At 39.0% G+C, this 23,645-nt stretch overlaps 1 protein-coding gene across 1 annotated transcript in view; it reads left to right on the forward strand.

Moving 5' to 3' along the window:
* GAD2 (glutamate decarboxylase 2) overlaps positions 1-23,645 on the forward strand; it is an 86,449-nt gene that overhangs the window by 22,654 nt on the left and 40,150 nt on the right. Inside the window, 2 exon segments of the mRNA XM_043967151.1 lie at positions 7,194-7,273; positions 22,995-23,049. Coding sequence (XP_043823086.1) covers positions 7,194-7,273; positions 22,995-23,049 — 135 coding nt within the window.

A 23,645-nucleotide genomic window follows, 5' to 3' on the forward strand; every position in this document is an offset into this window, starting at 1 on the left:
CTTCCCTGCTCCCACTTTTGTCTTTTTTTCTTGCAGAGTCATTATATGTACTAGGGCCCTAATGTGGATACGGGTTGTAATCTTGATTCTTCCAAGGTGACCTGGAACACCATCTTTGAAACTCAGTTTCCCCATTTGTAAAATAAGAGGTTGGGTTGTATGACTACTGAAGCCTCTGCTGATTCTAACCAAAAAAAAACCCTGGAATTTCATCTCTTTACATCCAGAAAACATGGGCAAGCTACCTAAAGGCTCTGTCTGTCCAAAAGGATTCTTGTCAAAACTTGAAAAGGACCATTTGAAACTGCTACAATTGTGGTTTGAAAAATAGGTAGAAACTGTACAAATCAGAGCGGGGGGGCGGGGAAGCAGGGTGGTGTAGTGGCAAGGCACCACATTTGGAGTCTAGAGACCTTGATCCAAGATATGGCTCTTCCTATTAGCATCCATGTTTCCTTAGGTAATTTCATTCAGCCTCTCTGTGGCTCAGTTTGCCTTTTCTGTGAAATGGGAATTACAATCTTTGTAAAGTTTAAACCCTCAGAGTGGTTTTGAGTATTCAAAAAGATACTGAATATGAAAGTGCTTTGTGGCTGGAAAGTGTTATATAAATATCTATTGTTATTGTTGACTATGGCATTTAACATTTTAACCATGTTCAGTGGTCCTTTCCTTCCAAAGTAGATTGAGTAAGAAAAATGCTTTACAAGTACAGTTTAACATAACCTCACCAAAAAAAGGCTTTTCAAACAATCTCATAAACTCCCTGACATTCCCATTAAGAGACCACATCTACAATTCTATTTGTAGAGCCACTTAATTAGAGAAAGATGACCAGACACTTACATTTAAAGAGCATAAACTTGCATACCCTGTGGACTCCCTGCCCCATACTGCTCCTCTCTTGCAGCAATCTCCTCCCATGCTAAAATCAGTTCTCTGTTCCTCTTCTTTAGGAGGTAGTGCCTCCCCAGAAAGGGGGCAGTGTCAGTGTCTCCCTGCCACCACTGTTGATTTAAGCATGGATTCAGTGTTGCTTGCAGTGGGCACATTTTCGTATTTCTTGCCAAGGGCACCAAAATTGCCGGTGACCACTCTGAACCAGAATCCTGAGCACTGTGAGATCCCTAGCTTCAAGCTACTTCCCATTGAGCTCATTATTTCCCCTATATGACACAAGCTCTTCCAAAAATAACCTCAGTGAAGCAGCATAATCATATCTAGAAGGGGAAAAATGTTCTTTGTAATCAGGACACCCGAGATCTTTTGAAGCAAATTACCATAGCTAACTGGCTTTCAACTCTTTACAAGCCAATTTGAACTTGTATCCACTTCTCCTTGAAATTGAGTGCTGGTACTGAATCAATGATGCCCTTCGAGAGGTTCTACAGGGATCCGATCTTTATCATTTGTCATAAGAGCTTTCATTGAGGTTTGGAGGGGCAGGGGCTGGAGAGAGATGACCACTATTGCTTTTTCAGGGTCTCTTGCCTTAGAAAAATTATTTTTCAGGAGATGATGCTCTAAAAGAGTCTTGATCCTGAAACCGAGTCTCCACAAGTGTAACAATCTCTGAAGTCAGAGAAGAATGGCAGTTCCACTGGGCTCTGAAATATATAAATTCATTGAACCTTATTTAGCTGTAGAACTTCAGAGCTTTAAGGGACTCTAGAGACTCTTATCTCTCAGTATATTAAGTAAGAAACTGAGGCATGGAGAAGGGAAAGAACTTGCTCAGAATCTCATTGATAGTAGCAAAGTTGGGACTAGAGCTCTGGGGTACTCTCTTCCAGGGGTCCTTTTTCCCCCTTTTAAACTCCCAAGTATCCATTTCTTGAATGTTCCTTTCCCTTCCTCTCCTCCACCCTTTCCCCACTATCAAAGTTTTTTCTCAGGAAAGGATCTGAAAAGCCTTCCAGTAGGTTAAATGACATATATATGTTTATTGTTACTCACCAAGGAGTAAATTTTTCATTTTAATAGGGATTTCAAAGGTGTATAATTTTTATTTGTTTTGGGTTTTGGTGAGGCAATTGGGTTAAGTGACTTGCCCAGGGTCACACAGTCAGTAGTGTTAAGTGTCTGAGGCCGGATTTGAACTCCTGACTCCAGGGCCGTGCCTATCCACTGTGCCACCTAGCTGCCCCCAGGTGTATAACATTTAAATGGCAGGATTCGGACAAGAATGCACTGGTAAATGTAACAGCAATCTCTGAGGGGGAAGGGAATGTCCCATGTACACACTTTTGAGTTTAACCTACACTGTTAACATCTTCCCTATTACCTTCTTACATCTAGATATTCAACAAAACAATACATCAAACTCCAGTTTGTAGCATTATGCCATTTCCAGATGGGCATGTTCACTCAAATTAGAACTGGCTCTCTGAGTTTGAGCAGGCTCCAACACTGCTGGCCTGGACAGATTCTCTTCCAATACTGAGCTTACCACAATCCAAACAGACCTGGTTAGCTCTAAGGGAGGTTACCTAGATGAACCCCTTTATTTATAAATGAGGAAAATGAGGCCCAAGGAAAAGAAGGGATTTGTCCAAGGTCACAAATAGTGTCGGAGCTGGATTCGAACCCACCTCCATTGACTTTAAATACAGCCTTCATTCTAACATGGGATGGATTTAGGGTCAAAGTGATCGTGAGTCATCCCAAAGAATTACAAGATTTTTTGTTTACAAGTTTTATTGCCATGACTGTGAGTGAGCATAGGGAGAGAACCCAGAAAAGTGGAAAGGTATCTCTCCGAATAAGGAAAGAAAAACAGTTATAGTTTAAAGTATAGATAAATTGATTATCAGTATCATTATAATAATCTCCACTTTAGGAAGGTATGGGGTAGGCTTATCCTAATTTGGAGTTCCCGGGTCCTAACCAACCCCCGAAGCGGGTACTTTTTTCTGTGGAGGTGTTTTGGGGGGTTACACGTCATAAGGTAAATCTAGGGACAAATTGGCCTTTTCTGGGCATGTCACCTTTGATTCCCATGCTTAGTTTCAAATATTTCATTTATCAGCTAGAATTTCTATACCCTGTCTCTGTATCATTGTTATACTTGAGGTCTCTATGACCTGCCTCTTATGTTCTTGTTATGGGTACTTATTAAAGTGGGTAACAAGAACCTAGGTCTGACTTGGATTAATGAAGAATCAAGTCTTAAGTTATCCATTTACTGGGATCTGAATCCTCTTAGAGCTCAGATCTAGATTAGAGCTTGGGTCTTAGGTTTTTCTGTTAGCCCCCTTTTTTTGCCTCCTATATCAATTTCACTGCAGTTTGTTGGCCAGTCCCCTCAAAGCATTCTTTCTAGTTTTGAATCTTTTGCTCTCTTCTCACATAGAGGAGAAGCCTAGGTCAGTGTTGACTTTTGCTCTAATATATATTTAGGGGCACAACCCCTAGCAGGTGACTGCAGTTTCGAATGGATCCTGGGCCTGAAGACCAATCATAGTTTCCCAGGCATGCCTTCCTTCCTTCTTTCTTATTGCGATGTCTACCCTGAATTACTGTGATCTCTTTGAGAACATGACCAGTTAATATTCTTTTTGAATAACATAATTAGAACTTAATGAGCCAGACCCTCCAGGGTGTAAGATTCACCCCAGTTGCAAATCATGCAGTTTAGAATGCTGCAATAATTTCTTTAGTCCATTGGAGGATTGTTTAGTAAATTGAAACTATAATTTATCTAAATTGGTGTTGCTAACTTTTCCCACAGGGGCAACTATTTTTCATTTTCCCAAAAGTACTAAGAAATTTTCAGAGTTGGAAGGACAGGGAAGGGATGGTAGAAGGAAAAGCTGATGATAATTTTGACCTGAAAGTCACCAGAGGAAGGAGTGGGAGAATTGACCGTACAAGTCAGTCAGGAGATGAGTGTTGACATTGAAGGTCATTAAGCATGTAAGGATTGAGGGAGGTTAACCCTAAAAGCCCTGAAAAGGAGATTTCAGTCCTCAAAGCAGTCAATTCAGGCTTCACAACTGAACGCTTGATCACTAAAAGCCTTGATATAAATCAGGGCTTCTTACTTTTTTGCATCAAAGACTCCTTTGACAGACTAGTGAAGCCTACAGACCCTTTCTTAAGGGGAAGGTTTTTAAATGCATAAAATAAAATACAAAGGATTACAAAAGAAATCAGTATGCTGAAATGCAGTTATCAAAAGATTTTTATTATAACTCATGGACCCAAGGTTAAAAATCCCTGGTCTAAATGGTGGCTTTAAACAGTTAATAACAGCTTTCCAAAGTGCCTAAATCACAGCTTGGGTGGAGAAGCTGACAGACCAGGAGAATCTGGCTCAATATGGTTTCTCTCTGACCACTCTACAAATCTGACCTACTCTGCTACTGTCCTCAGAAGGGAGAGAAGATTTATTATCCCCATTAAATGGATGAGAAACAGACTCTGCACTCCCAGGCCATCAGCCTGAATGGGACCTAAGAGTTCATCTTATTCCATCTTCCCTCCTCAGCAACAGCAGCCCCTAACTACACTAAGTAGGTGGGTGCGCACTCATTTCCTTATCTTCCTCAAGCTACTAAAATGAAATTATATGCTTTACTATTAGAAAACAGTATTCACAGCCATTATAACCTTGCCATGTGGAATTTAAACTTAGACCAAGTACCATGGCCAGGTTTTTCTAGATCCAGGTTTCCAAAAGAATCTTCTCTTAAATCATAGAAATTAGTCATTATTAAACTTCCATTTCCCAGATAGTATAAACTGTTGTTTGAATAAAAAATTGGGTTTCATAAGATTAATCAGAGATATGGCTAGAACAGAGAAGAAAATAGATCATAAATTTAGAAAAAAGCCTAATCAAACCTACTCATTTTACAGTGAAGGAAACTGGCACCCAGAGAAATTAAGTGATTTACCCAAGTACACACTAGGTAATAGGGCACTCGGGTTTTTACTCAGGACCTTTGACTCTAAATTCAGCTCTATAGAAGGCTTATTGGGAGCTCACACCCAGTAGGCATTCTGTTCCATTTGGTGAAGAGTTCTAGTGGTTGAAAAGATCTTTATTCAGTTAAGCTATGATTGATCTATCATTCATGTCTATCTATTGAGCTTATTTCTGCCCTCTAGAACACTATAGAACAAACCTGCTTGTTCTTTCACATGTTAACCTTTCAAATATTGAAGTCATCCAATATTTTTCTCCATAGTATTTTCTCCTCTGGGATAAATGGTCTTAGTTTCTTCAACTATTTCTTGGTGACTTCACCAACGTGGCTTCTCTCTTCTTGATTCACTCTTGTCGATCAATGCCTCTTTAAAAAAAGTCATTCCTAGAACAAAATACGAAATTCCAGGTGTGAGAAGAAAGAATCGGGCCATTCTATTGCCTATATGGTTTGGTTTTTCCTTGTTGCCTAATCCTCTGAGACCTCTTATCTTTCTTTTTTTTTTTACCCATGGTACATTAGCAAAGGTCTCCCATTTCTCTGAATATTTCAATAATTCCATCCTTTTTTTCTTCCCTTACTGAAAATTTGGGCCAATGCTGAATATTCCTTTTTCTGCTTTCTCCTTTGTCCATTTCCAATACCAGTACTATTCCCCACCTCTGAGCTTTCTGTTTTTCCATGTGTATTTCCTCCGATTTCTATTATTCTGCACAGTGATCAATTAGACTGAGTAATTGGTCCTCATTTGAGAGCCCCCATTTGTCCTTATTAGAGAGTAGATTAAAATTCCTCCTCCCATTGACCAGGTGCACGAGATCTCTTCTTTACCACAAATTGGCCATTTTACAGTTGAATATTTTCAAGCCTTTGCATTGAGGTGAACTATCCAAGACATTCATGCTCTATGGAGTGCAGCTGGCTCCCTTTGATATGCATTTTCTATGTACTCTTTCCCTATTATTAGCATATTATGGGCAATTTTTTTTCCTTTGGTGCTTTGCTTTCTGGGTCAAAACATGTTCTGTTAAGAGATCAGATGTAAATAAAACATAAATTAAAATAAAATATCAGATGTGGTTCAATAGAAAGAGCACTTTTTGGAAAGATGACTAAAACTCCAAATAATTAGTTTTGCTTTTTGGGTTTTGTTTTGTTTTCTCTTGAGTTCCCATGTATTTTGATAATATTTTCCTGGCTTTGAGGACTTAAAGCTAGGGGAAGGGGTAATAGTTCTCTTTATTGCTCTTCTCCAACTAAATAGTGCTTTTTAATGATAATATTTGCCCTTCTCTATTCTGGTTTACTTACCTCACTACTGCCAAGTATGGTGGAAATGTGATTTTTTTTTTCTGGTTTGTTAAACTCAAGACTTAGCAATGACAGCTTACCTTGCACAGTATATCCAGGCATTCTGAAAGCTAAATGTAGTCTTGAGGAAGAAAGAGGACACCTTTTGGAACTGTAACTTAAAATTCCAGTCAGGAACACCATGAGAATTTAAATTGGGGAAGCAGCTCTTCTTTTGGACAGCTTAATGATCTGTAGTTAATAGTGAAAGGCTGATAGGCAGATGCATTACAGCTAGGCTTAAGTTAGCCTTTCTAGGCTCCACAAATTGCAGGATGATTACAGCCATTTTTATCAAAAATCAAATTCTGAGTTACAAGGCAAAACCCATTCAAAAATTTGGTCTTTGGCATCAGTGGCTTTCACTCTGTCCACTTTCTGCAGTAGCCAATAAATTCATGCCTTTTCACAATGCCATTTTCTAGCCTGGTGAAAGGCCCCTTCATCTGAGAAGTCACTTGTGAAGTGACTGGCCCCTCTAACGGTACTAGAATGATGTATGCTATGCTTAAGGCCAAATTTTCCCCTGGGTTGAGCACACACAATTTCACTGAAGTCTCTAGAAATTGACTCAGTTCTCCCAGTGGCAAAATTGGGGGGTTGGGGTTTTTTTGTAGGGAGTCATAAAATATACAAGTTCTTGGAGCCAGTTAGAATATTATTAAATCTTACAAGTAAGTTTGTTGAAGTCACTGTCTTGCGTTAGGAGACTAAAGGCCATCCAAATTTCCCCAGGGTCATGGAAATTTCCTAGGAAAAAAAACTCACTGAAAACTGTCACATACTCTCAGTCATTCAAGGATACAGAGGGACATAGCATGGTTCAGAGTAGACATCGAAAGGGAAAAGAAAACAGAGGGAAGTGCGAGTTGAATATTAAATCACGACTGATCATAAACATGCTTTTTTCAGAGTCACTTTTCAGTAAAGAAGGGAGCTGCAGCCTTGGGGATTGGAACAGACAGTGTGATTCTGATCAAATGTGATGAAAGGTAAGCATGAATTTCCAACTCCTGTCTACCTACATCAATAATCGACACCAACAGAGTCCTGCCTGGGCAGAAAAACAGCTGAAACTGGGGCACAAGCAGTAGTACACCTCTATCCTCACTAACATTACTAATTTGTTGCTTTGGTATTGGGTTTTTTAAAAACACCCTCAATTATCTTCAGTGGCCCTGAGGCCATTCAGAAATCCCAACTGAATGGGGAACGTTCTTTCTACACTAGTACAAAGCTGAGAGTATTCATCAGCCCAGTCATGAAGCAACAGCAGGTGATGTGAACATTGAGTTATAATGTCACCATCATCCTGTCTGCTGCAAATTATGTAAACACAATGAAAGGATTACAGATCATATACACACTGAGCAAGAAGCAAATGATGCCCTCAACCTCATCAACTCTGTGATTTCCTTAGTTCATTAAGGGATGAAACCAAAGAACTTTGGGACAACCTGCTATAAACAGTATTTAGGTTTCACATCAGTATCATTCTGATCACTAGGGGGGTGTTTATTTTATTTGGAGAATTGTTTTTAAACTTCTACGAGGTAGGATTTGAGTAGATGGCGGGAGCGAAAACAGACAATAAAAAAAATTAATAAAAAGCACAGAGGTAGAAATGAATAGCAAGGTATATGAGGTAAGCATTATTATTTCACAGTTGACAAATTAAAATTCAAAGAAGTTCAATGACTTGGTTATCATAAAAAACGAAGACTGGACCTGTGATTGTCATTGATTGCTAGGAAAACTCCAGGTGAGAAAACTCCTTTTTACAGACAAGCACCTCCTCTGAAATTTATAGACTCAGAGACTTGCCTAGGGCAGAGAGAGATTAAGTGGCTTGCCCAGGGTCACACAGCCATTAATGTATCCAGAAATGGGCCTCAAACTCAGATCCTCCTAGTTCCAAGACTAGTTCTCTATCCCCTATGCCTTGATGCCTCTTACCCATAATCAAACAGATTCTAAATGTGAAGGGAGGGGGGAGGTCAGAATTTAGCTCTCATTAACCTGCTATAGATCTTCGCATTCCCTTTGGCTCTTCTAAAAATTAAAATACCCCCAACAATCTATTCAATTCAAATTCAACACACTTTGTAAAGCACCTACTATGTGCAATGTCATATCTAGGCTCTGGGGAGACAATGAAAAAAAACAGAACCTGTCCTCGAGAAGTTACCATTCTACTGGGAAATATTCTTGGTTTTTCAGTTAAAAACAAACAAACAAAAAAAACCCCAATCACTCCAGGATCCAACAACAACAACAAAGGATGGGGAATAATAGACAGCCAAGTTACTTGAAGGAAGAGAAGTTTGAAGGGCTGAGTTTAGAGGTAAGAGGAGTGAGGCAGCAGAGAAAAATGACAAAATAAGGAAAAATGATTTTTTTAAAAAGAAATAAATGAGGCTTAGAAGAGAAAAAATAAAGGCATTTGTTTTAAAGTCTATATTTGTGGCGATTAGTAATGAGTCTTTTATTTAATTCTATACTTATCATCTTAATATATCTTAAATGCATCACAAACTCAAGGGTAATCTAGAGCTGAGGCAGTGTATTATACTATATAACATGTACATATTATATAGTATATAGTATAACATACTAAGATACTATACTTAAATACTAATATACTATAATAAAATAGATATACCATACTATGCTATTATATATGCTACATATGCTAATATATGGTAATATAATGCTATATGCCATTTAATATGTATATCTGAGTACATCATATTATAATATTTAATATAATTATTATATAGCAGTATAATGTAATATATAACATTTAATATACAATAATATAATATGCTATATTATGTTATAGAGGGCTGGCCTTAGAGTCAGAAATATCTGGATTTGGTATCTGGCCTTGGAGTCAGGGAGACCTGGGTTCAAATTCTTCCTCTGACACATTCTGGATATGACCATGGGCAAGTCACTTAACATCTCAGTTCCCAAGGAACCCTAAAATTATATTAAAGATGAGTTGCTGATCTGCATAGGTGGAGAGGGTCGCCCATATCAATGACATCATAGGTCAAGATACACCAAAAAAAAGACCTTCTAGGGTATTGAATTGATCCTTTGAGGTGGGTTTATGCATGATTAAAGATGACAGAGGATAGGAAGGCCTGAGGGTTGTCATCTGCATGGGTAAAGGAGGTTACAGCATACCATTAGTATCTAGGATACACTGATATATCACAGTATGGAATTGATATCTATGATATGAACTGAGGAATAGATGTTCTAATAGAAAGGCATAGATCATGTGCCATTTGGAAATGTCAACCAATGGTGTTTCAAGAGGGAATAGAGGGGCAGCTAGGCAGCACAGTGGATAAAGCACCAGCTCTGGATTCAGGAGGACCTGAGTTCAAATCCGACCTCAGACACTTAACATGCACTAGCTGTGTGACCCTGGGCAAGTCACTTAACCCCCATTGCCTTACCCAAAAAAAAAAAAAGAGGGAATGCAGACAAGGAGGACTTCACCTCCGCAAGGGCTTTGACCAACTTGAAGTTTATGAATTAATATCCCCTCCCATTTAGGTCAGTCAAAAGCGCATTGGAATGGTGGGCTAGAATCAGATCATGGGCTACAAAGTCTAAATTGTTGGCTCTAGAAAAGACTTGGGTCAATCAGAATCAGTGAGAACACCTATCAGCCTTCTTACTCTAACTTTTTGGAGCCCATTATGCTCTTAAAAATTATTGAGGAACTCCACCCCCAACGCTTTTTTTATATAGATTATATATATCAATATTTTCCATATTTGAAATTAAGGTGTCTTAGTATTATTACAAAAATAGGTTTTTTGGGGTTTTGTTTTTTGTTTGTTTTTTTTTTTTTTAGTAAGGCAATTGGGGTTAAGTGACTTGCCCAGGGTCACACAGCTAGTAAGTGTTAAGTGTCTGAGGCCGGATTTGAACTCAGGTACTCCTGAATCCAGGGCCGGTGCTCTATCTACTGCACCATCTAGCTGCCCCACAAAAATAGTTTTGACCTAGATGGCCCCCTGAAAGGGTCTGGGAAATGGAAGGAAATAAGCATTTATGAAGCACCTACTTTTTAAAGAGCATTTCATTTTACCCCCAATTATATGTAAAAACAGTTTTAACATTCGCTTGTTTTTTTTTTAATTTTGAATTCCAAATTCCCTTCTTCCCTTTTCCCCTCCCTGAGAGAGTAAGCAGTCTGATAAAGGTTATACATGATGCACCTATTTTTACAAATATCTCACCGAATCTTTACAACAGCCTTGTGAGGTAAACACTATGATTGTCCCCATTTTACAGTTGATGAAACTGAGGTAGGTAAGTTACATGACTGGACCAGGGTCACAAAGCTAGTATCTGAGGCCAGATTTGAAGTCAGTTCTTCCTGACTACAGGTTCATCATTCTCTCCACTACACCACCTAGCTGCCCCCAGACCCTCTTGGACTACACTGTGATAACCATAGCTTTATAGGCAGACACATCCATGTTAAAGCCAGAAAAGCAGTTCAGAGGGAAAAAACAAAAAACAACAATAGCCAACCCCACCCCCAAAAAAAAAACAAAAACAAACAAAAACAAAAACACAAAACCCAAACCATTTAAGTGTTTCAGGGAGTACGCTTCAGGCATTTCTTTCTCCTTATCTAGCTATTGAAGTCTCAGCTCTACCACATTTTGGAATTGGCCTCTCCAAGAGGTTTCTGTCTCTTTCACTGACTCCTTCTGACTGTGCATATTAGCATGTCAGTTGCCAGGCGACAATTTTTATCTTCCCGGGGGCCCCAAATGACAGAGCCATCTTCACCCCATGTTGCACTGAGGACAATTGACTTACAAGCCAAACAATAAAAGGAACATGTCCTAGTAAAGAGTACAATCTGTTCCTTCCTTGGGTTGAAGCTTGAAGTAGCAAGTAATAAAAAGATCTTAGATACCTCTACAGTTATTAAACTGGATTACTTTGATGCCCTGTGTTTAATTGGAATATGATGTCCTTTTAAAAAGAAGAAAGGGGGGAAGGGATAGGGAACCTATACCACAATGGGAGGATAGCATGGGCTTAAATGGATATTGGCCAGATCAGGTATACTCCATCTGATGGCCTATAGTCTGTATATTAAATCCAATTGCCTTATTCACATTCCCTTTAAAATTAGGAATGTGATACTCGGCGGCAGCTAGGTGGCACAGTGGATAAAGCACTGGCCCTGGATTCAGGAGTACCTGAGTTCAAAATCTGGCCTCAGACACATATGACACCTACTAGCTGTGTGACCTTGGGCAAATCACTTAACCCTCATTGCCCCACCAAAAAAAAAAAAAAGAACTAGGAATGTGTTTCTCAGGGGAAACAAATTACAAATAATTTGTCATAAAATCATACTTCCCAGTACACTAAGCCTTTTGAAATTTAATAAAATATTAAATATAAAAGAAAGAAAGAAAGGTTACCCTTCACTGATTTGGAATAATAGCAGCAATGGGATATAGAAGAAAATCATATTTGTCAAGGAAATGGGCTTATAATGAAAGCTGGAAAGAACCTCAGAGATCATAAAATATGACACTGTCCTTTGCTGCATCACTTTGTTCTAGTTATTGCATATGATAATCCAAGACCTAAATAATGCTAATAGGCAAAGTAAGGTAAGGAAATAGAATATAATAATAATAACAATAACAATAATATAATACACAATTCTTTAACCTGTAAGAATTAAATGTTGGCTTTTTGGACATTCTCACTTTCTTAAACTCTAGGTTTACAAAGGCTATTTATTTTAGGCTTGTGGACAGCACCCTTAAAAATGGGAAAGCCTTAGTTTGACTTTTTATTAATAAGAATTGCTGTTTCTAAATCATTACAAATCCTGCATTAGTACAATCCAAATTAATATGGTTTTGTTGTGTATAGAGTTTAAGGGTGGAGGGAAAAGGAGAAAAAACAATATTATAGTTTGAAAAAAAGATGAAAATGTATAAAGAAAAACTGAATGCTGAATCTGAACAAGTTTAGCCCACTGTAGGGGAGGACTGTTTTCTAGGAGGTCTGCCCTTGGAAACTGGTAAAGGAAGGAATGGAAGAGAATATTCTTTGATCTAGGTAATCTCCAGTAGATTCCAACAGAGGCTGGGCTTCCTTTTCCCATATTCATCCCTGCAGCATTTCTTTCCTGGTTGGGCATTTGAGGTCAGTTCATCCCCAAATCATGACTGCAGGATAAAAACACAGGAAGCTTAATGTGGTTTTACCATATCTTGAGCTAGAACGAGGGGTGATGAGGGAAAGGGGAGGGTAGAAGAAAGGTTAAATCCATATTTTCATATAAAGAAACATTGAAATACAATGAAACAATGAAACACAACAATACTTTTGCTTATTTCTCTAGCCTTCATTGATGCCTTTGTTTTATTAATAGTTATAGCTGGAGGCAGCTAGATGGCGCAGGGGATAAAGCACGAGCCCTGGATTCAGGAGGATCTGAGTTCAAATCCGGCCTCAGACACTTGACACTTACTAGCTGTGTGACCCCGAGAAATCACTTAACCCCCATTGTTCCCCCCCAAAAAAAAATTAGTAATAGCTAACATTTATAGAGGCTAGCTCATTTGATCATCACAACAACCCTGTGAGGTAAATGCTGTTATTATCCCAGTTGGGTGTTTTTTTGTTTGTTTTGGTTTGGTTTTGGGTTTGCTCGGGTCGGGGTTCTTGTTTGTTTATTTGTTTGTTTGCCTTTTACAAATGAGAAAATTGATGCAGGGTCAGGCAGCTACCAAGCTTCTGAGGCAGGATTTGAACTCAGCTCTTCCTGTCACCAAAGCTAGCCCTCTATCTACCATACCACTTAGCTCCTAAGTTGGCATGGATCTTTGAAGCACTACTGAAAAATAGAAATGATAAGCATCTTCCACCATTTATCTAACACCATAAAACTGGAAACAAGTATCCCTGGGTAAATCACTTAGCTTCTCGGTTTCCTCATCTGTAACATGGGGGTTGTAATAGCCCCTACTTCACAGGGTTGTTGTGAGGGTTAAATGACTTAACATAATGTAAGGTGACTGGCAAACTCCAAAGCAACATCACCGTCATCATGATTTTTCTTGTAGTCACTACCAAGGAACAGAAAACTCAAAGAGTGATGGAAAATAGGACAGGGTTAGGATGGACAGCTAACAACAATTTAATCAATCATTAAGCATTAATTATTCACATATTATGTTCCAGATCAATGAAACCACAGGTCTGGGCCTTATTTTATGTACAGGCACTGTAAGACAAAAAAAACCAAAACAAAACAAAAAAGAAACAGCTCCTGCCCTCCGAGGGCTTACATTCTTTGGGGAAGATAAATGTTAAATGCAGAGAAAATATGAGGGAATTGAAGATAGAGAACTAAACTAAAAGGTGGTAAAAAGTCTCCAAGGACCTCAGGAGTTTTGCAAATAGATTTTTCGTTAGCTGTCTCCTTAAGGCATTTCTCCACATTGTAAATTAGCCTGACCAAAACAAAAACAAAAACAAAACAAAAAAGATGACACTTGGTCAGTTTAAAGGTGATTGCTAGAGCAGGGCTATTTAAACTTTTTTCCACTGGCAACCCCTTTTCACCTGATAAATTTTTACCCAACCCTGGGTATAGGTATGCATAACCATTTAATGCTGCCAAATTTTTCTTGAGCCCCCACATTCAGTTACGCCGCCCCATATGGTGTCCAGACCCACAGTTTAAGGAGCTCTGACCTAAGAAGGTTCTTAGGTACCTCATGAAAGGATCTATCCTTCTAAGCTCTATAATTCTATTTTCACTTTTTTTAAGCACATGCAAATAAACCAGTTCTTTTTCTTGTAATTTTTCTAATACATCCTTTTTGTTTTGTAAATTACAATTCCATTACAATCCACACCTCCCCCCACCCCCATTAGCTGAGTACTCTACTTTGTTATTCCTGTTTACTCTAAAATTTTAAATTCTAAATTATCTGGGTCATTATATTTGTGTATTAAATGAATTGATTCTGCCCAAAGTCATGAGTCCCGTTCTAACACTAAGTAAGGTAGTTAGGGAGACTCATTAACTATTTCAGGTCATTAGTGAACTGTTCAGTACAATAAAGCAGGAGCAAATCCATGGAAAATAAGGACCAATCGTTCTCTAGCTGGACTATGGGCAAACCATTCAAATGTCCTGTTTCTTTTAGATTTATTTGCAATGAATTCAATGATTCTTCTAATGACTAGGGGGGAAAATTATCCACTGCCATCATCATTTGGTTCTTATTCAAAGGAATGGCTAGAACATTGAAGACAGTAGAATTCAGAATGTACACCTGAAGGGTCCCATTTGGTTGACCATCCTTCCCCTAGAGAGATCATGGGACCAAATCCTCCATGCTCACATCCTTCTCTGTAGCCAGCAAGATTTTGCTTATGAAAGCAGAAAGGCTTATTGAAATGCTTGCTTGGAATATTTGTGAGGCAAATATGACAGGACATCCCCATCAGCATTCTTCTCTCCACTCACCATTGAAGAATGTGCTTTCAGTATCTTCCCCCTTTCCTATGCCCTCTTCCTCTACACCCCAACCCCATCAATGACAAGGTTTCAAGGGCAGCCAGAATAAGTCGAGTGACCTATAATACCGTTTAATTAACAGTGCTCACTCCTTTGCTCACTAGGTCAGGTGAATAAAGAGGATAAAAAAATTCATAATGCTGTCAACCAATAAGCATCTAGTAATAATAATAAATGATTATTCTTGATCACCAGATCACCCTATGCCAAACCAATGAAATCATAGATGCAGTCTCTGTGTCTAGTCCCTATCCTATCCCATGTGCAAAGTTATTCAAGAAATGCTGACATAATTAACTAATCGAATCAATGAATGAATGAATTGATTAATCCCTACCACAGCACCTCCTTCAAAATGCCAGGCAAAATGCTTCCATTTTGGGTCCCAAATTCCCACAAAAACCTATTTTTAATGCACATATACTCTCAGCAATGAGATCCAGCCTGATATGACATTCCCTAAGGAGCTAAGCTTTTGAGTTTAAGAGATCAGATCATAATGTGTATACATGGGTCTCGAGAGCAAGATGTTAAATTCATAGAGCTTTAGGGAAACTCTCAGTGAAATGGCATACAGGTCACCCAGTTTCAAGTTGCAAACAGGGCGGGGGGGGGGCCAGCTAGGTGGCACAGTGGATAAAGCACCAGCTCTGGATTCAGGAGGACTTGAATTCAAATCCGACCTCAGACACTTAACATGCACTAGCTGTGTGACCCTGGGCAAGTCACTTAACCCCCATTGCCTTACCCAAAAAAAAAAAAGAGGGAATGCAGACAAGGAGGACTTCACCTCCGCAAGGGCTTTGACCAACTTGAAGTTTATGAATTAATATCCCCTCCCATTTAGGTCAGTCAAAAGCGCATTGGAATGGTGGGCTAGAATCAGATCATGGGCTACAAAGTCTAAATTGTTGGCTCTAGAAAAGACTTGGGTCAATCAGAATCAGTGAGAACACCTATCAGCCTTCTTACTCTAACTTTTTGGAGCCCATTATGCTCTTAAAAATTATTGAGGAACTCCACCCCCAACGCTTTTTTTATATAGATTATATATATCAATATTTTCCATATTCGAAATTAAGATGTCTTAGTATTATTACAAAAATAGGTTTTTTGGGGTTTTGTTTTTTGTTTGTTTGTTTTTTTTAGTAAGGCAATTGGGGTTAAGTGACTTGCCCAGGGTCACACAGCTAGTAAGTGTTAAGTGTCTGAGGCCGGATTTGAACTCAGGTACTCCTGAATCCAGGGCCGGTGCTCTATCTACTGCACCATCTAGCTGCCCCACAAAAATAGTTTTGACCTAGATGGCCCCCTGAAAGGGTCTGGGAAATGGAAGGAAATAAGCATTTATGAAGCACCTACTTTTTAAAGAGCATTTCATTTTACCCCCAATTATATGTAAAAACAGTTTTAACATTCGCTTGTTTTTTTTTTTAATTTTGAATTCCAAATTCCCTTCTTCCCTTTTCCCCTCCCTGAGAGAGTAAGCAGTCTGATAAAGGTTATACATGATGCACCTATTTTTACAAATATCTCACCGAATCTTTACAACAGCCTTGTGAGGTAAACACTATGATTGTCCCCATTTTACAGTTGATGAAACTGAGGTAGGTAAGTTACATGACTGGACCAGGGTCACAAAGCTAGTATCTGAGGCCAGATTTGAAGTCAGTTCTTCCTGACTACAGGTTCATCATTCTCTCCACTACACCACCTAGCTGCCCCCAGACCCTCTTGGACTACACTGTGATAACCATAGCTTTATAGGCAGACACATCCATGTTAAAGCCAGAAAAGCAGTTCAGAGGGGAAAAACAAAAAACAACAATAACCAACCCCCCCCCCAAAAAAAAAACAAAAAAAAAAACAAAACCAAAAAAACAAAACCCAAACCATTTAAGTGTTTCAGGGAGTACGCTTCAGGCATTTCTTTCTCCTTATCTAGCTATTGAAGTCTCAGCTCTACCACATTTTGGAATTGGCCTCTCCAAGAGGTTTCTGTCTCTTTCACTGACTCCTTCTGACTGTGCATATTAGCATGTCAGTTGCCAGGCGACAATTTTTATCTTCCCGGGGGCCCCAAATGACAGAGCCATCTTCACCCCATGTTGCACTGAGGACAATTGACTTACAAGCCAAACAATAAAAGGAACATGTCCTAGTAAAGAGTACAATCTGTTCCTTCCTTGGGTTGAAGCTTGAAGTAGCAAGTAATAAAAAGATCTTAGATACCTCTACAGTTATTAACTGGATTACTTTGATGCCCTGTGTTTAATTGGAATATGATGTCCTTTTAAAAAGAAGAAAGGGGGGAAGGGATAGGGAACCTATACCACAATGGGAGGATAGCATGGGCTTAAATGGATATTGGCCAGATCAGGTATACTCCATCTGATGGCCTATAGTCTGTATATTAAATCCAATTGCCTTATTCACATTCCCTTTAAAATTAGGAATGTGATACTCGGCGGCAGCTAGGTGGCACAGTGGATAAAGCACTGGCCCTGGATTCAGGAGTACCTGAGTTCAAAATCTGGCCTCAGACACATATGACACCTACTAGCTGTGTGACCTTGGGCAAATCACTTAACCCTCATTGCCCCACCAAAAAAAAAAAAAAAGAACTAGGAATGTGTTTCTCAGGGGAAACAAATTACAAATAATTTGTCATAAAATCATACTTCCCAGTACACTAAGCCTTTTGAAATTTAATAAAATATTAAATATAAAAGAAAGAAAGAAAGGTTACCCTTCACTGATTTGGAATAATAGCAGCAATGGGATATAGAAGAAAATCATATTTGTCAAGGAAATGGGCTTATAATGAAAGCTGGAAAGAACCTCAGAGATCATAAAATATGACACTGTCCTTTGCTGCATCACTTTGTTCTAGTTATTGCATATGATAATCCAAGACCTAAATAATGCTAATAGGCAAAGTAAGGTAAGGAAATAGAATATAATGATAATAACAATAACAATAATATAATACACAATTCTTTAACCTGTAAGAATTAAATGTTGGCTTTTTGGACATTCTCACTTTCTTAAACTCTAGGTTTACAAAGGCTATTTATTTTAGGCTTGTGGACAGCACCCTTAAAAATGGGAAAGCCTTAGTTTGACTTTTTATTAATAAGAATTGCTGTTTCTAAATCATTACAAATCCTGCATTAGTACAATCCAAATTAATATGGTTTTGTTGTGTATAGAGTTTAAGGGTGGAGGGAAAAGGAGAAAAAACAATATTATAGTTTGAAAAAAAGATGAAAATGTATAAAGAAAAACTGAATGCTGAATCTGAACAAGTTTAGCCCACTGTAGGGGAGGACTGTTTTCTAGGAGGTCTGCCCTTGGAAACTGGTAAAGGAAGGAATGGAAGAGAATATTCTTTGATCTAGGTAATCTCCAGTAGATTCCGACAGAGGCTGGGCTTCCTTTTCCCATATTCATCCCTGCAGCATTTCTTTCCTGGTTGGGCATTTGAGGTCAGTTCATCCCCAAATCATGACTGCAGGAGGACCTGAGTTCAAATTCGGCCTCAGACACTTGACACTAGTTGTGTGACCCTGGGCAAGTCACTTAACCCTCATTGCCCCACCAAAACCAAAAACAACAACAACAACAACAACAAAAACCCAAGCTAATTTGGACTAGCAGTGGCCCCAGTAAATCGGAAAAGGTTCCAGACATTAAATAAATCCCAAAGGGGGAAAAATTCATCCAACCCTTCCTAAAATTAAAAAATATATATATTCTTCCCACACATACCTAGGAGAACAAAGCAAGACCTGATTCATTCATCAAAGCCACCTGGGACAAGGGTTCCCTAAACTGGGAGCCAAATTTGTGAGTCAGAACCAATAAATCGTGCCTAGCCAACTGCCTATGAACTCCTATAACAACAAGAGCAACAATAAGGGCACTAATTCCCTCAAAACCCAGTCTATGATCCATGTTGTGAGGTTGAGAAAAGGAAAAGTAAGGCTCCTTTTAATGCCCTGAGAGTCCTCTGAGAGCTTGGCTTGCCAAGAGCCCTGATAAACTGACCAGTTGAACTCTGGCAATGCCATTGATTGCACATGAGAGTATTCAATATACACGGAAAACTGTATTCTTCTTAAAACACACCGCCAATGCAAGAATTTCAAGAACAAGTCACAGTAAACATTGCATTTTTCAGTCATCTTAAGCTCATTGTGATTCTGCTTGACCTCAAGTCCACTATCATCTCTCCTAAATAGAACTAAGCATGTCTTCCAAAATAAAGGAATCAAGCCAAGATATCTTATTAACTACTTATTGCCTATGGATAAGATCAAACTATATGGCCCCACCAAGAAATAAACACTTCCTTTGTTTTGGAGTATCTTTCTCCAAAGATATCAAAATTTTTTTGGCTTCATAGATGTAATACTCTTTAAAAATGTGAGATTGTGACTTAGTGCATCCTGTCAACAATGAGAACATAATACTTCTCTCCTTGGAGGCAGGTCACTCACCTAGTCTCCCTCTCCCAGTTCAATTCCTGATGTCCAGGGGTACTCAAAGTCCTCTGGTCTGGTGCTTTTACCAGTCATGTCTATTTCCTCTTAGGTTTGATATCTACTGCTGGCCAAGTAATTTTGTAGCATGATGCCAGGCTTCAAATCTGCTCCTCACAGCCAGTTCAAAGAAAAGACTGATTCCTTCTTTTTTTGACTTACAGAGCTCACACTCTTTAGAGTTTTCTCCTGCCTTACCTTGTCCCCTAGAGAGTCCATCTCAGTTTTCAAAGGGCAAATAGAATGTTGTCTACCAATGGGCCACTGGCTCTCTAATTTGTTCAGGCTTGACTAATGAACCTATTCACTTGGTATAATGGAGTGGAGACACTGCACATTGTTTAAGTCCTTAACTCCTCATTGTCTCTTTCTTTTTGTTTATTTGTTTGTTTTGGTTTGTTTGGTTGGTTTTGGTGGGGCAATGAGGGTTAAGTGTGACTCGACCAAGGTCACACAGCTAGTAAGTGTCAAGTGTCTAAGGCTGGATTTGAACTCAGGCCCTCCTGAATCCAGGGCCTGTGCTTTATCCACTGCACCACCCAGCTGCTCAGCTTGGTTTTGTTTTGTTGTTTGTTTGTTTGTTTTCCTCATTGTCTCTCTTACAAGCCTTTTACCTTTGGTAATTTTGTTTTTTACCTAGACTTGGGGAAAATCAATTGATCAGGGGTTGATTGATTCCCCTTCCCCTCCCCCTCCCATAAGAAAGAGAGAATACAGGAATAAAAAGGCTAGTGGCTCTTTGCCAAATGATTGACTTTCCTCTAATATTTATCTCCCCTTGTTTGAAGTGTAAGCCCTTTCCAATCTGTATTATTCATAATTTACCGGAAAAAATAAGAGGATACTCAAATGATTTCAGAATAGATCATTCTGCTCTCAGCACTTCCTTTCTCACCAGTTCATTCTGCAGCACTTTTGAAATGCAGGTGTTTTGCTACTTTCTCTTTAGTTAACACATGTCTTCCTTCAAAATAGGCTTCAAAAATATCATGAAAACCACTAAGAGGCAGTGTGACACAATGTATAGAGAGCCTTCCTCAGAGTAAGGAAAGCCTTGGTTTCAGTTCTCTCTCTTACATGTACCATCTGGGTGACCCTAGAAAAGTAACCTCTCATAGCCCCCGACAATTTTATGACTATAAGTTGTAAAACAGGTGTTAATTTGCATTGATAGAGAGAATCTTCTGCCCAAGAATTCCCTATCCCAATAAAATTTAAAGATCCAAACTAGATAGAGACATAGATAGATATAGACAGACAGATAGGCGGGTATGAAATCGAGTAAAGACAACTTATGAAAAGGGTATACCAGAGAACACTATTGATGATGGTGGTGGTGGTGATGACGATGGTGACGACGATGACAATGATTCTAATCTTCATTTTAGAGATAGGGAAACAAAGACTCAGAAATCATAGCTCAGCCCATACCCATGTAAGTTATTGAACTTCTCTGAGGCTCAGCTTTCTCATCTGCAAAATAGAGGAAATTAGGGGTGTTGGACCTCTGAGGTCCCTTCCACCTCTAAAACCATGAAATATGATATTTAGTGACTTGCCTCTGTCACATAGCTAATATGTGTCAGCAAGAGGATTCATTCATCACTCTCTCCATTAAACTATGCTACCTCTTAAAGATGCTACAAGAGCCAAACATGGGATGATCGGTACTCTCAATAAATCAGGCAGATATTGTGTCAGGTATTGGGGATGTAAAGACAAAAATGAAATAGTCCCTACCCTCAAGGAGCTTATATTCTATGGGGACAGGGGGAAGTGACAACATGTATGTAAATAAATAGAAAGAAATAATGTGATAAATACTTTTGAGCAAGAGAAATGGATTACTGACAGCTAGAAAGGGATGCACCATGGACAATCATCACTTGGAGAAATAAATAAAAAATGTTTTCCTAGAAATGAAATTTTTTTGAGCCAACAGAAGGGCATCATTAGGAATTTGGGGAAGCAGGAGAAATTATTTGGGGGATCAGAGGGTGATTAGTCTTAGTTATGTACAGATACTCAAGGATGGCTATTTCCCAAGAAGTCTGACCCCCCCCCAACATTATGGTAGGGATGAAAACAGCAATTCAATCCCCCAACCTCTGGGAAGAGGAAAAATGAGATGGGAATTAATTTGAGACTTATAAGGGATCTCAGAGGCCAACTATTCCAACCCATAAACAAAAGATTCCCCGCAGTAACATTTCTAACAAGAGATTATCAAGCCTCTGTTTAAAGTTCTCCGAGGAAGGAGAGCCACCACCTCCTGAGCCTGTTCCACTTTAGGAAGTTTTTCCTGGCATGGAACCTCTGAAACTTTTAGCCATTTATTTCTGATTCTTCCTTTGAGAGCCAAATAGGACAAATCTAACCACCCCCCTCCAAATGACAGTCCTTCAAGTACTTGAACACAGCTATTGTGTTACCCCAAGGTTTTCTCTTCTCCAGGTTAAACATTTCCAGTACCTTCAACCAATTCAACATGACAGGGACCCCAAGTCCTCCACCATTGTGGTTACCCTCCTCTGAGCTCTCAGAATTATTAATGTCCTTCTTAAACCAAAGTCCCCAGAACTGAAGACAATGCTCCATCTGAGGTTTACTAAGGGTAGAGCATAGTGGCACCTTCACCTCCTGATACCTAGAAGCCACGTCCCCTTTTAATGCAGCCCGAGATCCCATTAGCTTTTTCGGCTGTTGTATCTATCGAACTGCTCATATCTATCACACACACTCACATTGAATTTGAAGTGCCCTGAAATTCCCAGATCTTTTTCAGATTGAATATCATCCAACAAAACCTTTCCCATCTTGTACTTCATGTTTTTGTACCCAAGAGCAAGACTTTACATTTATGTCCATTAATTTTCAGACATCAGTCCAATGCTGTTGGGCAAGAGATGGGCAAACTATGGACTGCAGGTCAAATCCAGCCATTACCTGTTTTTGGAAAGGTCCATGAGCTAAGAATGGTTTTTTTATATTTTAAAATGTCTTGTGTTTTAAAATATTTTGAAAAAAAAAACATTCTTAACTCTTGGCAGCACAAAAACAGGCTTTGGCCAGATTTACCACTTGGGAAGTAAGTTTGCCAATCCCTTGATCTAGGTAGTCAAGATCCTTCCAGATCCTAACTCTGTCTTGCACCATGTTAGCTAACTCTCCCAGCTCTATGACATCTGAAAATTTTATGATCATACCTTCTATGCTTTTATCCAAGTTATTGATAAAAATAAAAGCACTAACTTTAAAAAAAATCAGATGGGAGGTGGGACAGTGGTCAGTGAAGGTGGTTCCTGGGAGAAAGCTGGGAAGCTCAGGGTTGACTCTCTATGATGTGGAGCCAGCAAGCCAAGACCTTGCAAAAAGAGGTGAATTTCCCCTTCCAATGCCAGCATCTTGAGATAAAGCCCCAGTTTCTCTGCCTTAGTGTATCCTTGTAAAATGGTCATTGTTGTCCATTTTTTGGTTCAGGCTGTTTTCCATGCAATGTTACTTATCTATTAAAGACTTCAGAGGGCTTTACTTAAATCAAACTTTTGACATAATTATTCTTTTTCATAGAGGGAAAATGATCCCATCTGATCTGGAGAGAAGAATCGTTGAAGCCAAACAGAAAGTAAGTTTGTATGGTAAACAACGCATATCTTATAACAAGTTGGGAACACCTCATTTCCATTTCTATCCAGGAGACAACAATTATAGAATTCAAATTCCATCTCCTCCCTTGCAGGAAAATATGGAAGTTCTCACCCAATCATTGATTACTCCTCTGGAATAGAAGCTACACATTCAGGAAACCAACATTACTAACATGAAAGGGCCTTGTGTGTGGCCTTCCATAAGATTTGTCTTTTTTTTGGTTTGGTTTTTTTGCACTTGCCATAACTTTCTCAATTACTTTGGATTCAGGACTGGGAGTCTGTAATGCCACTTCTGAGTGAGTGTTGGCATGAGATGGACAGACTTCAGGAAAGTTATTTTCACAAACAGAAAATCTAAAGTATAAGTAATCTAGGCTAGCCATCGGATAGAGTGCTGGGCTTCGAGTCAGGAAGACTTGTGTTGATATATAACCTCAGACGCTTACTAGCTATGTCTCCCTGGGCAAGTCACTTCTCTCTGCCTCAATTTCCTCATCTATAAAATAGGGATTATAATGTCACCTACTTCACTGGGTTTTTGGAAATATCAAATGAAATAATACATGCAAAG

The sequence above is a fragment of the Dromiciops gliroides genome, chromosome 5, assembly GCF_019393635.1.
Source record: "Dromiciops gliroides isolate mDroGli1 chromosome 5, mDroGli1.pri, whole genome shotgun sequence".
In the NCBI taxonomy this organism is placed as follows: domain Eukaryota; kingdom Metazoa; phylum Chordata; class Mammalia; order Microbiotheria; family Microbiotheriidae; genus Dromiciops; species Dromiciops gliroides.